General features: G+C 39.4%; 1 protein-coding gene across 1 annotated transcript; it reads right to left on the reverse strand.

Moving 5' to 3' along the window:
- Positions 1–29: 29 nt before the first annotated feature.
- On the reverse strand, positions 30–12872 carry reep3b (receptor accessory protein 3b). Its single transcript, XM_072456320.1, has 8 exons — positions 12578–12872; positions 5745–5817; positions 5393–5469; positions 4711–4831; positions 4508–4621; positions 1883–2045; positions 989–1122; positions 30–911 (listed from the first exon to the last, which is right to left on the reverse strand). The coding sequence occupies exons 1-8, from the start codon at positions 12607–12609 to the stop codon at positions 843–845; spliced, it is 783 nt and encodes a 260-aa protein (XP_072312421.1). The 5' UTR covers positions 12610–12872; the 3' UTR covers positions 30–842.
- Between the last annotated feature and the right edge of the window lie 771 nt (positions 12873–13643).

Raw genomic sequence — 13643 nt, forward strand, 5'->3', positions numbered from 1 at the left:
TCTTACAGAAAAGACACCACACACAAAAAGGCATTTGGAGCAAGCGCTCATAGGCTTTATTAAAATGCAGTAATCCACACTGCATAAAAAGCATTGGAATTAGCTTTGGTTTAGTACATTGGTTACAAAAATATGCATTTAGGACACAATCTAAAAAGCCCTCCTAGACTACTATAGCATATTTGGTCGTTTTTCTGACACTATATCACTATAGTAAAGGCTGATTTTGAGGAGTGAACCACCCCTGAAATGACGAGCAACATCAGAATCAGTTCTAGTTCTGTGAAGCCATATGTGCAAATTTCTACAATGTACAGGAAAACACTTTCTGAATAGAGAAATAACCCCCGTTTTCTGGTGCTATTTTGTCTAACACAAGCAGCAAGGACACACCACACACAGCTCAAGTTCATATGTTAAAGACACTTTTTAAAAGACTATTGCGCCACTAGGACAATTGTCTGTTTCTCTCCTGTTTGTAAACTTGTCCCTGAATACACACTCAATAAAAAACAGATAAAATACAGCAGAATATATACAAAACACATAAGCATGTTTAAAAAGTTTTGGATCCAATTTGTTTCTTCCTAATTATGGATTTAAAAGAAATAAAAGTCAACTCGATACACAACACAAAATATAAAACACTCAAAACTTGGAGAAGAAATAGAAGCACTCATGGTGAATATAAATCCAATATCGTGGCTGCTTCAAGTTCATTCAAACATGTCAGCATTAAAACAGACTGACGGGACTCCAGAATCCACCAACCAGAGACCAGCAAGTGTGGGGGACCAGGATCCACCAATCAGAGACGAGTGTGAAGCTGAGCACAGTAGTGTTCACATGTAGTTGACAGAGTTGAGTGGTTGCCTCTTCTTCGACTTAATCTTCAGAGATCCATATCGGGCCTGTGGACGGGTGCAGATTGCGGTAGTGTGTTTACTTAAGTTGGGTTAGAAGCATCTGTACTTAGAGTCACACTTACGTCTTTGCGTAGCCTGGTGCGTGTCAGCTTTACACTCTGAGAGCGCCGCAGTCCTTTCTGGGTTACCGCTTCGTCCTCAGAGAATGTGGGCTCTGCCTCCTCGTCGGTCCGCTCCTCGGGCTCATAGTAGTACTCTGAAACAAAGCATGTAAAGCTAATTGGCTTTTTCACATCGACCTAAAGTACCTCAGAGTCTTTGAGAGCCCAGGTTGAGGCTTGAGTTGAGCTGAAGCACACCAGCAGAGGGCAGTATGACAAAGCACTTACACTGCAGGGTGATGGTGGTGGTGTTTTTGTTGTTGTTTTTGTTTTTTAACATATTCAACTTTATTTGAGATATCTGACATCTTCACATGATGGTCTTGTGAACCACATATTGGATTTGAGGAAATTACATTACTCTAGTAAAGAGTCTGATCATGTGACTATAAAAGCTACTCTGGACAGTGCTGTTCCCTCCATTATCCCCTGCACTATGTTCTGTTTTGCGCCACTATCTCTTAACAGCTTATTAAGAGATATCTGTATTGCTTTTTAAGTGCTGGTTGTTTGTTTGTCTAGCATTCGTCTTTTTTTTTTTACTTAAAAAGGATGTGTCCAAAGAGTTCCACTGCTTAACACATTAGTTTAAGCGTAGCATTTTAAAATCAAATTTCCCTCTGCTACTCTAACGATTCACAGCAGAAGACCACATGGTAACAAACAATGTTTTACTTTGTGCATAGTTAATAAGGATTGTAAACTTACTAAGGCTCCCAGTTAATCAATTAATTGCAACTAATAGATTATTGAAATATTTGTCCGCTAATTTAGTACAGACTTCACAACATGCCATGTGCGGAGAGAAGAGGTTTTATGACAGTAGTGAAAACATCTAAATGACAATAGATTTACCGTCTCCATCGGTGGCATCTGTACTGAGGGCCCTCCTCGCTGCTGGGTTGGACGTCTGCGAGCTGTACGGGTAGAGTTGGTCTCCCTGCTCGTCGCGTTGCCCGATCTGACTCAGGTCATGCATGCTCAGGCTGCGCAGCTTCTCTGTGATGGCCCCCTGACCCTGTTGAACGCAAGACAAGGATTCAGCAACTCCCTCAACCTTAGGTACAAACACAAAGTGGGCTTTACTGTATCCTGCAATAAGTTTTAGACTAAATCTTCAGTGCTTCTTATTTATGACTCATTCAGATGTTGTCCTGTCCATTTTATTCTAACAAGTTACAGAGACGATGAGGTCAATATATAATACACTCTTAATTCCTTTTCGTAAGACTTTACACATTAATAAATGAGTAAAAGTCTTGATACTCCACACAAAATAATAGTGTAGTTTTATAATAATAATAATAATAATAATTTTAAGATTATTCGGAAATTAAAAATCAAATTATGTCATACTTATGGGATATTATGCAGTTTCGATACTTTACTTTACTTTCAAGTTTTGATACTATTGTTGAGATTAGTATTAGGGTATTGATTTGTTTTTTTTGACAAATCCATTTCAGATTAATGTATAAATTACAAAAACGAAAAGAAAATGAATATTATGGTCGTAAACATAAATGCGTTGATCCACACAATGATCGGGTTTAATGACAACCGGGACAAACACTGTACATATATGATATGATTTGAATCAATAATGATATAATGCAGTCATGCGGCGGTCGGGTCTACGGGGACATGGAGACGTAAAAGAACCAAATATGAGAAGACGGGACAGAGCACCATGCTTTACCTCTACAAGCTGCTCCCTCACGCGGCACACTGCAGCAGGAGTGACAGCTGTTAGGTTATTTATGCAATCATCATTATAGCATGCTCTACAATCTGTGTTTTCTAAAACATTTATCTTGTTTGTGTGCCATTTTGTGTGGCATGTGTACACCTTCAAGCAAACATGTGGATTATCTTTCATTTTTAGACATTTATATACTCTTTGTTGTGAATTATATAGCCCTCTATAGATGGAAATAAATATGTGACAAAGATAGATTGACCACAATATTGGCATCAAGCATCAATGTATATTTATTTTATTGTATACGCTTCTTCTCAATTGTGGACTTTAAGTTGCATGTAAGAAAAACTAAAAATAAGGAGCACTGCGTGGGTACTTAAATGTCCAAAAATAGTCAAATTAAAAACAGGTTCTCAGTTGGAGAGGTGGTGTGATTCATTGCACTATTTGGGAATACTCAACATATAGGTTTATATACATTTCGCTAAGATTTATACCTGATAACTGTTTTTTTCTTGCATGTAACTTAGCTTGTGGAGCCTACGCCACCTGCTTGTCTCCATTAGGTTATGACATTGCCTGAAATGTAACACAGCATCTTTCTGCCTTTCTTTTGATCACACATAAAGTGAGAAACATCCATTGTTACTGTAAGCGTGGTTCACAATTCTGACCTGTAACATTTCAGGCAAAGAAGAAATATCTCCCTGGAGACAAGCAGGTGGCAGACCTACCACCAGAAGTTACACAGTGTATCATTAACATTCTTTGGTATCACTTTCAGCTTATTTTGCCCATGGCACATTACCTGAATTAAATGCATGAAATAGTAAGCTTGAATATTTTCAGCTAACAAATGATATTCTTCTAATCACTGAAGATCTATCCTAAAGTATAGGCGTATACTAAAATACTATTCCATGCAGATTGATGAGGAAAAAGCTGCTCTGGATCATTCATTTTCCAATCTGGTACCGTTTGAACACTGCCAAATGTTAAATAAAACATAAAATACTCCCAAAACAAAACTAATAACAGAAGATATTTTAAAATTCTTGCTGAGCCTCTGCTTGCTCTAGTCGTGTTGCCGTGATCAGGATTAATGTGTGACTTGGATGTGCCGTTGGATTAGCTGGTGCACTGGGCCGGAGGCAGATCAGCAGGGATTATGTGATATTCTCCAGTCTCACACAAGGCTGATGAAACCCCTCTCCTCCACCCCCTCATCCAGACATCGCTCCTGTGGGGACCCTTATACCTGCTATTGCCTACACAATCCACACCTGCTGCTGCTGCTGCAAAACTAATGGGATGACTATTACTGTAACCCTATTAAACGAGAGGAGTGCATGGGCTCTCAAACATGGCAGGTGCTGGGAGAAGAGGCTTTAATCCCCAATCTTTACGTTTACTTATTTTGTAAATGTGTACGTATACAAATCTTACACTGGTATCAATTACACTGTATCTTTACATCAGAATCAGAATCAGAATAGGTTTATTGCCATTGCTAATGAACAGATTCACAAACATGGCAACTTGCTTTGGTGATTCAGTGCAACATAAAGCAATGAACAATGATATGTTATAACTAGTTTTAGTGCTTTTAATTTAGCTACTTTGATTAAGTCTAAATTAAAGTATAAGAATAACAATATACTGCCTCCAGGTGACTTTTAACATATCTACTTTTGACTTATTGTCATTCTCAGGTCAAAACCCGTGTGTATTGTATCATTCATGTCGTTTGTTATTCATTGGCTTTGAAGAGCACTTGCCTTGACTGCAGCAGTTACAGCCGCCGTGGCTGCAATGTTCAGGCCCTGTTTGCCGAAGTTCACCATGGTCACATAGCTCTTCTCCTTCGCCTGCACAATGTACTCATCTATTTCCTGCAAAAGAGAAATCCACAGCACTTTTAGTAGTCAGTTCTGTCCAGTGAAAGGCCACATCCATGTCCACATAAAAGGCCCTTCCGTACCCTCTCTCGGGACGACAGCAGGGGGTGCAAACACTTCCTATAGATGAGGCTGGCTCCACGAGTGTACGGAGACAGCAGCCAGATCACAAACGCCACTTTCAGCTCATAGTACAGAGGGAACCTGTGAAAACACCATTTCGGGTCAAAGGAATTGTTTGCTGGAATCAGAGTAGTGACCGCTACCTTCTGGTCTGTACAGAGATATTGCTTTACCGGGAATGTTCCACAGTTCCCTTTGGCGCATTGTTCATATCCGCATGCATTTCATATGAAGGTGCACACATGGTTTTAGAACAGCGGTTTTCAGACGGCGAAGAGAAACTCAAGCAATCCAACAAAGCACTGCCAATCAAATCACTGTTTTCGTCTCTTACTTTCAGGATTGACGAGAGACGAAATATTTGTGGTATAATTTTGCAGCTTTTACAAGATACTCTTCGGGGTCTGTGAAGAGGCAGATTCACTCACAGCAAGAGTACATTTCTGTATCATTTAAAAACACCTGTATTTGAATATATAAAAGACAGATGTATGTTCAAAAGCCCTACTCTGAAACAATCCAGGCAAAGCAGCAGCATCTCCGTGAGGCATGTAAGTAGCGAACAAAACCTACATTGTGCAACTTTAAGATTCAGTCAAAAACATGGAAAATGTGTACATAAAGTTTGCATTTTTATCTCACCATGCCAGGGTTAGATCAGTGATGGTCTCCGCCACTGTGTAGAGTGCAAACACAATCCAGTACATCATCCAGCGAACCTACAGCACCGACACACATAGTTTATTTTGACTTTCATAAGTGACTCGTGTGTCTACCAGGTGATAAAAACAGATGCTCTTTTTTAAAGCCCTAATTAATGGGAAAATCAGTTTGACCGTCAACAGTTTTGTGTCTATTGGAATATTTTGTTTCTTCCTCTCTCCGTACATGGAAATCAAGACTGACAACACCCTTCAACAAATGTAAATTAATTCAAAAAGGTTTTCACTGTCCCGCTATTACGTACGCAATAACACAATTATTTGATACTTACATATTCTTTGACATTCTTGGTCTTGACAGCTTTGTAAGAGTAATAAGCTGGATACAGAGTTCCAAACAACAGCCTATAAACAAAAACACAACACAGTCATTAGACATTGTAATACAGCAAATCAATTACACACAGTTGTAATCCAGCATGTGGCAAATCACAGCGACAAAGTACTCCATTATGTACGGTAGTTATATTAGATTATACAATCTTTGTTGCACTGAAATAAAATCTAAGGCTTTATTAGACAGTAAAGTGCAGTGGGAAACGGCGCTAAGACTGAGAGACATGCAGCAAATCACTGGAGCTGGATTCGAACTGATGACACGCGGCCTGCCCACATTGCAACCACTTGACCACCGGGCGGCAGGAAATAACCTTCTAATTTCCACACTGTCAATTCATGATTAAATCAATTGTTACCGGTGCGTTCTGGATACTACCTATAACCTAAAATAAGTGCTCAACGTACGCAACGCAGTCAGTCATTGAGTCTCTTCCTCTATTTTTTCTGTTGGTAGTCATGGGAAAGAGAGATCTATACAATACACAATACACTGACAGACAGTCCTCTCACATTCATTGACAAGGGCCAGGTGTGGGACCCTAACTAAACCAACGGTGACAAGGCCCACATACCTACTATTTTATTTTCATCTATTTTTCTACCACAAATGACACTATTGAGGCAAGCGCTGCACACTGGTCCACTCAAACAGCCCGGTGTGTACCATGTGATCGACTCCATGGTGGTTTGGTTGGCTTGAGTTGCTTTGGAAACCAGCGGGCTCCAGACTCTCCCATGACGGCTACATCTGTGTCAGTGTAGCCCGTGCTGTTTAACAAAGGGCCGAGGCCGGAGCTGGTTAATAAGAGCAGCGTGTTTGTGAGCTGAGAAGCTCTGACCAACACAAAGAACACAGTGTGGCTGCTGCCGTCACCATGGAAACGCTCCAACGTGCTCCAGACATCAGCAGATTCAGGACTTTGGTTTTGAATCGTGTGTAGAGTGCGCTACAGCCAGTGTCTATCTGAGACAGACCAATTTAGCAACACAAGATTCATTTTAGATTGTATCGTTTTTATGCAAATAGATCCCCATTGTCTGCACTGACTGACATTCCCTTGCCCTGAGTACTCAGCCGTGAATAGGAAGGTCACATATCAAAGTTCATCACAATGTATAACTTTGACAAAACCTTGAATGAAATGTGGTTACCCGACCACTTCCTGGGACATCGAATCTGCTACATGTTTTGCCCATTTTAAGTGGAGCTGATGATTCATTTGACAGATCTTTAAACAATTTTTATTATTAACATTATTTTAGTCCAACCTTACATGAAAGATCTAAGCATACTTTGAGAGGTTTCAGTTATTGTTTACACAGCACTGTAGAATGAGGGTTATTCCCTCAACGTTCTTTGAACTTTCAACACTTTCTCCCCTTGTTATACGCTGCTCAAAATACATCATAACTTTTTACAGTCACATTTAGAACTGTGCTTTTAGACGGGCCTTTTCTTGTTATCTAAAAGGCCAAAGTTTAGAGGAGTCATACTCGGGCCTGCATAAACATGTAACTGTGACTAGCACAGACACATACTGGCACTGCAACGTGGCTTGGTAAAGAACATTGTTAGCACTGTCATTAGAGAACTGGATTACTGTAAATCTGAATTACTAGTTGTTTACAGCAATATCTTCACTCACTTTGGCGAGTATGTTTAATAACTAAATGCAGAAGATGGTACATCTCTGTTTATTATTAACCTGCAAAATCAGCTCATGGACCGAAGAGTTCCTTAGGATTTGCTTGTGTTAAATCATATAGAAATTACTTCAGACTCTCAGGTTTAGGTTTAAGATAAAGGATAAATGTTTGCAATCAAGCCCACCAGATCTTAAAATGATGAGGGTCGTACTGTAAGTAAGACAGAAACAGCCTTGTGCTAGAGGAAAGATAAAAGAAGCAGATGTATAGGCATTCTTCCTTATGGACATGAGGCAATATTTAAAAGTGCTACAAAACACTCTGCTTTACCAATTGATACATTATTACATTGTTTGAGCTGAGGATATGGCCAAAGAAATAATTACAATAGTTTTGCTCTCATCAAACAAACAATCAATCAATCACATATTTTACAATTCTAGTATTTTAACTAAGAATGGTCGTAATATTGTGAGTGAACATAAACAGAACAGACTTTTCAGTCAGTAACATAAATGATATTGAAGTTTGAACAATACTCCAAGGCACAAGACTTGTCGCAGTCCTGTCGACAAAAAATCCCCCTGCTGATTTTAAACGATTGGATCTGCGTTCCATTAAAATTAAATTAATTACAGAGCCCTTTTTGTTAGTTTACACTACAATCATTTCTACAAAGTATGTTCCTTATTAGTGTAGAGCCCCCCCACATCTTTAAACCGCCCTGCGCTTCCTCCTATGCTGCTCATTTCCTCTGTCCTGGTTTCAACACCTCAGTCTGTCCACTGCAGCTGAAAAAACAGGCCCTTCTCCACCTCAGGAACACAGCATACAAGCAAATGGAGAAAGAGAGAGAGGGAGAGAGGGAGGGGGGGTCAAACCAAGAGCAGGCTCCAGGACAGAGAAAAGAAACAGTAAGAGGGGGAGGCGGGCTGGGACTCGACGCCAACATCTGGTTTGAGCCTGAGGAGAGAGATCTGATTCCATGACTTTTCCCCTAAAAACACAGAGGAGGATTGTTGAGGGGAAAGTGCTGCTCCAGCAAATGGCTCCGCTCATGGTGGACTAGAACAGTGGCTCACTCGCTCACACACAAGTTCCCATAACACTCCCGTCCCGTACACATAGTTCTCTAACACAAAGGTCTCTTGGGCTCCTACAGCAAAGGTGGGACTAAAAAACAAGAGTGTAGGTAGGTCATTAACACGCACGCATCTGTCTTTGTACAGCTGTCACGTCACAGGACTTTTACAAAAGATAATGATTTGAAGATAAGCTATATATTAATAAATGTACAACGTCTATGAGTGAGACAGTAGGTTAATGGACAACTAATGGTTATTTTGCTAATCAATTACTCTAGCAAGCGAGTACGGTATATTCAAAACAGGTCTTTCAACAAAACCACGAAATCTTTCCCATGTCATGTAGTCGATTAACCTAGAACAGCCAAGGTCAACGGGCATGTTCTGTTCTTAGCCATTCTACGCAAGGGAAAACATAAAATAAAACAAAAAAGAAGAAACATATTAAAGGAGAGAGCTGAATCGAACATTATATAACTGATGAGGGAACTGAAAAAGGAATGACGATCAACAACTCAGTATATAAATATGATGTCCATTTTTTCAATCCTACACCTTCTCATTTGTGTGAAGAATGATTATTTTTTGGCAGCTCCAGCAAACCTGCATTAGGAGCTGTGAGTTTGAGACAACAGTGTGTTCAGTGTGTGAAACAGGACCCACAGAGGTTAGCACCGCTCTCATGTGTCACATACATCACTCCAGCCTTCTCATGTTCACATCTTTCTCCTTCACTTTTGGAATACAATATACTTTTGGAATACAATATACTCTACTGTTCTTTTTTTCATATTCTTCCCCCAAATGTAAAAAACAAAACTAATTTCCAACTAAAACTTTCCTACTAAAAATCTTTAACAAAATAAAATTCTCCCAAACATTCTCAAATTACACTGAATTTAATCAGGAAAGACCTTCTATATTGGATTTGGTATCTCTTTGGTAGCCTCCTTACCTTCTCACAGAAAGGCAAGCGTGCTAACTGCTGTGTCATGTGATTGTTCTTCCATATGTTTATGTTTTTATATTAAATTACGTAGTCTCAGCCTTTTACCCACAGTCTGTGGTCTTTCACCCAACAAAATGGAATGAAAAACTGTTTGTAATCAATAGTGCAATGTCTGTTTGTTTCAAATATATATCTTTTAAATCTTTTGGTGCATGTACGTTTCCCTGGAAATAAACATAACTTTGGTTGGCTCATATCGGACAAAAAGGTAACCCTATATCTTTCTTGAAGGACTGTTCACAACATGTTTGCAACGCTTTGTTCTCAGCAATGATACAGTACAGAAAAATGTATATCTACTTTATGAGACGTTATATGAAGCCAGGTTAAAAAGATACACAGAACTGGCATTGGTCCCTCTGGCCCCATCGCATGCATGAACCCAGACACAACCATCATCCCTGGACATCTCTACAGCCACTCACTCCTACATGTGCAGCTCATTTTCATCAACCAAGTTTTTCTTACAACTTTTCGGGGCATGATGAGCTCATTGGTTAGAGCGTTTGCACTGTCTGACCAGAGCATATTCTTGTTGTGTCCTTGATCATGGCACTTCACACATCTTGCTTACTTATGTATAATGGAGTGTGAGTGATTAGTTTGTGAACTTTATATTGCCGCAGATTGGCAGCTTTGGCTTACGAAGTAGAGCTTAAAAGGGGCTGTACCTGCTTTGATTTGCCCAAGAACAGATACATTGTCAGCTCTAATGGTTAAAATGAGATTTCTGTGCTTGTGTGCTGCCTGCATCAAGTTGTAGAGCATTTTTATCTTGTGTGAACCAGGAAGTGCACTGTTAGTTGTTACCATTACAGTGACGCCTCAAATCCTCTTAACATTTCGTATAAACTCATCACAGTGAAAAACAAGGATGTTTGGAATGCATTAGGGAAGTGGGAAATATGTTTTTACCAACAAAACAGGTGCCGCCAAGTCAACTTTTTGTTTTTTATTCTAATAAGACAGATGATTAATTTACCTGAGAGCGCTTTTATTAAATCTTATTAGAAGAAAAACAAAAGTTGATATTAAAAAGAAGACAGAATTAATTTGCCAAATAGAATATACAGTGCATTTAAGGCCACCCCAAGTCAAACCCATTTTTACCAGCTGAGGGTGAGCAGAAAGTTTGGTGCAGATGGCTATAGAGATTCATTGGTTTGGAGCGTGTCATAGGACATGCCTCTGGACATGTTTGTGAATGTATAGTTCACATGTGGCCACCTACTTAGAGGTTTTTGCCGGCAGGAGGAAGCGCAGGGCGACAGAGCGGTCACTTTATTATTTGATTTGGAGAGACCTTTAATGTCACCACCTCTGATTGTGAAGAGTGAAGAAATAATAATTCTAATTAAAAGCAACACACTACGTGTACTTCGAGTATACTCTTGATTCTATTTTTGTCCGCTTTCTCCAGAGAACTAGTCAGACAACTCTTGTCCCTGTTTACATGAAGGTCAAAGAGCCAAAAATCTGCAAACAGGTGGAAAGGCAAGGCAAGGCAGGTTTATTTGCAGAGCACATTTCATACACCTCGCAATTCAAAGTGCTTCACACAGCAGGAAAAATGCTTTAAATAACAAAGAAATGACAGAAACAAAAATACAATAATATTAACTAATTAAGAAAAAAAAAAAAAATACACCAAGCCACAAAGGGTAAAATGCTTTTGAAGTCCAACTCCCTTTTAAATCAGTCCAACTGATTGTATGTACTTTTACACGTCCAACGTGTTTTGGAGTCCAACTCCCTTTTGGACTCCGAAACAAATACATTATGGTCACACTAACCACACACAATAGACAAGCGTCAGCTCCTTTACTTTGAGCATGCGGTTATAAGATATACTAACAAAATATGTTGTTCACAGCCATTTTTTAAATATATAATATATATATATATATATATTTTTTTCAAATGGATGTTTTTTGACTTTAACATGAAGCTGAACTGGTTTGTTTACAGGGAAATACATTTTAGGCGGTTTTAATTATGTAAGTGTCATAAATGTCATAAAAGTCCCTCCTGTACCTGTAGAGCAGGCCCAGTGAAGTGACAGCAAATGAAAAATTGCTGTGACACATCAGGCTTACATTACAAAAAGAGACATTTTCCAGTGCCACTCCCTCCTCCTGCACATTCCTGTCCTCCATTATGTTGTGTAACAGGCAGAACTACTCAGTACAGTCCGCACTCATAAAGAGGCAGAATATATGGGCTTGGGGCAAAAGTGCGCCGTTTAGTAAAGCAAACCTCAATATATGCCATAATTCAGAAGACCCCAGCTGTATGTGAGCAATTATTCCTTACAATTACTATTTCAAGAAATCAATTTCAAAGTTTGGAAATATTGAAACGTTTCCCACAGGTTTATACTGAGACTATGGTGATTCACAAATTTGAATCATTTTATTTAAGAAATGTTTGGACAATAAACGTCACAAATTATTCCCAAATTGCAAAATTAATGAATTAAATTATTTTCTTCAGTTTGTTTTCAGACTATGGGGACCAAAATAGAACACAGGGGCCCCACAGCCTCCTTTGTTAACGGAAAACACTGTATTCTTGAGTGTACTTACATACACTCAAAAAAAGCCCTATATCAAGACGTCATGTTTGTGCATTTAACAAGAGCTGACAACACAGTGACAACAGCAAAGAATAAGCGGGGAAATTTTGGGTGTGACATAATTTCTAGTCCAGGTTTCGTCCGTGCCAAAGTATACCACTCTTTTTCCAAGTACTCCCATCATCTCAACTTGTTACATCCAATTACATCATAGGTTAGGTCACACCAAAGAGCACATATCCCACTGTGAACCCCCGACGACCCCGGCCCATCCCAGCTCGATAAACACTTTGAAGTTTGTGAAGCCAGGCCCTTGGGTCACGTGTGAGATCGTGGTTTAGACAGGTCGAACTTGACGTGGAGTTAGCATTTAGCTTCGCTGCTAAAGTCATGTAGGCTGCAAATAAGTTAAAAGCCATAGTTTCCCACCCCCATCGAACCGATACTTACACAACGCTCCTCGAGATGAGCCAGGACACCATCCTGATCGCCTTTGTTGTGCGAAAAGGTGGCAACAATAGCCGTCTTCGAGCTGCAAACTTTATAGCCGAAAAAATCCGCGATCGAACGCCGGTTTCTTCCTCGCGAACGTTACAAATCAAGACCGGGTCAGTCAGAAAAGCAATAGGTTAAGCTTCAGTCCACACAGCCATGACCAAAACGAGCTATTTTCACGATTTGTAGCAGCCTTTCGCAGGTCTGTGCCGTGTTGTCTCTCCAGGTTCTCCTCGCACTTTAGTTCCTGCCCCAGTACGGGACTTGGGTAGCAGCAACGTAACCAGGAAGAAAGGACCTGTCCACGCGTCCCATTGGCTGCGCTCATGTATTTACAACAATAACGCATTGTGGTTGGCCGAGCGGGTTTGCCGCTGTGTCGCGACGTTAATTTTGTATTTATCGAAAACAAAAACATAACTCATTTTCTATCCACGAGGGATGAAAATGTACCAATATAGCCATAGCAGGTAGGGTTAAAATATTAGCTATAAGTTTCAGCTTCCTGTTATATAAAATATTTTCAGGACTTTTCTCCATTCAAGTGATAACATATTTAGTCTATGTTGTTTAATGGCAATTATGGTAACGGTTCTAATTTTTCGTCATCGTGAAACCCATGGATTGGTGATATTTTGATGACTTTTTCCCCCATTCAAAATATATAATATTTAGTTATTTATACCGGTAATTCTACTCCATTTCAGTTACCCACTAAGCTATTATTTATTGTTGTTTTATTTAATTTTTTAATGTTTAATTTAAATCTCATTATCATAATTACTTTTATTCATCCCCAAGGAGAAATAATCTCACATTGAGACAAGTTATCAAAATGATGTAGAAATGAGGAGCACCTTAGTCCATTGCGGTTAATTCAACATGTGGTGTAGATACATAGCGAGATTTATTTTTCAATTAATACTTTGTTATTACGGTACTCATTTCAATTTATGGTAGTATCATCATCATCACACATCACTGTATGCAGCCAAAAGTGGAGATAGATAATATTAAGCGT

The sequence above is a fragment of the Eucyclogobius newberryi genome, unplaced genomic scaffold (assembly GCF_026437365.1).
Source record: "Eucyclogobius newberryi isolate DKJ021-1_F unplaced genomic scaffold, fEucNew1.0.hap1 SCAF_20, whole genome shotgun sequence".
NCBI classification, from domain to species: Eukaryota; Metazoa; Chordata; class Actinopteri; order Gobiiformes; family Gobiidae; genus Eucyclogobius; species Eucyclogobius newberryi.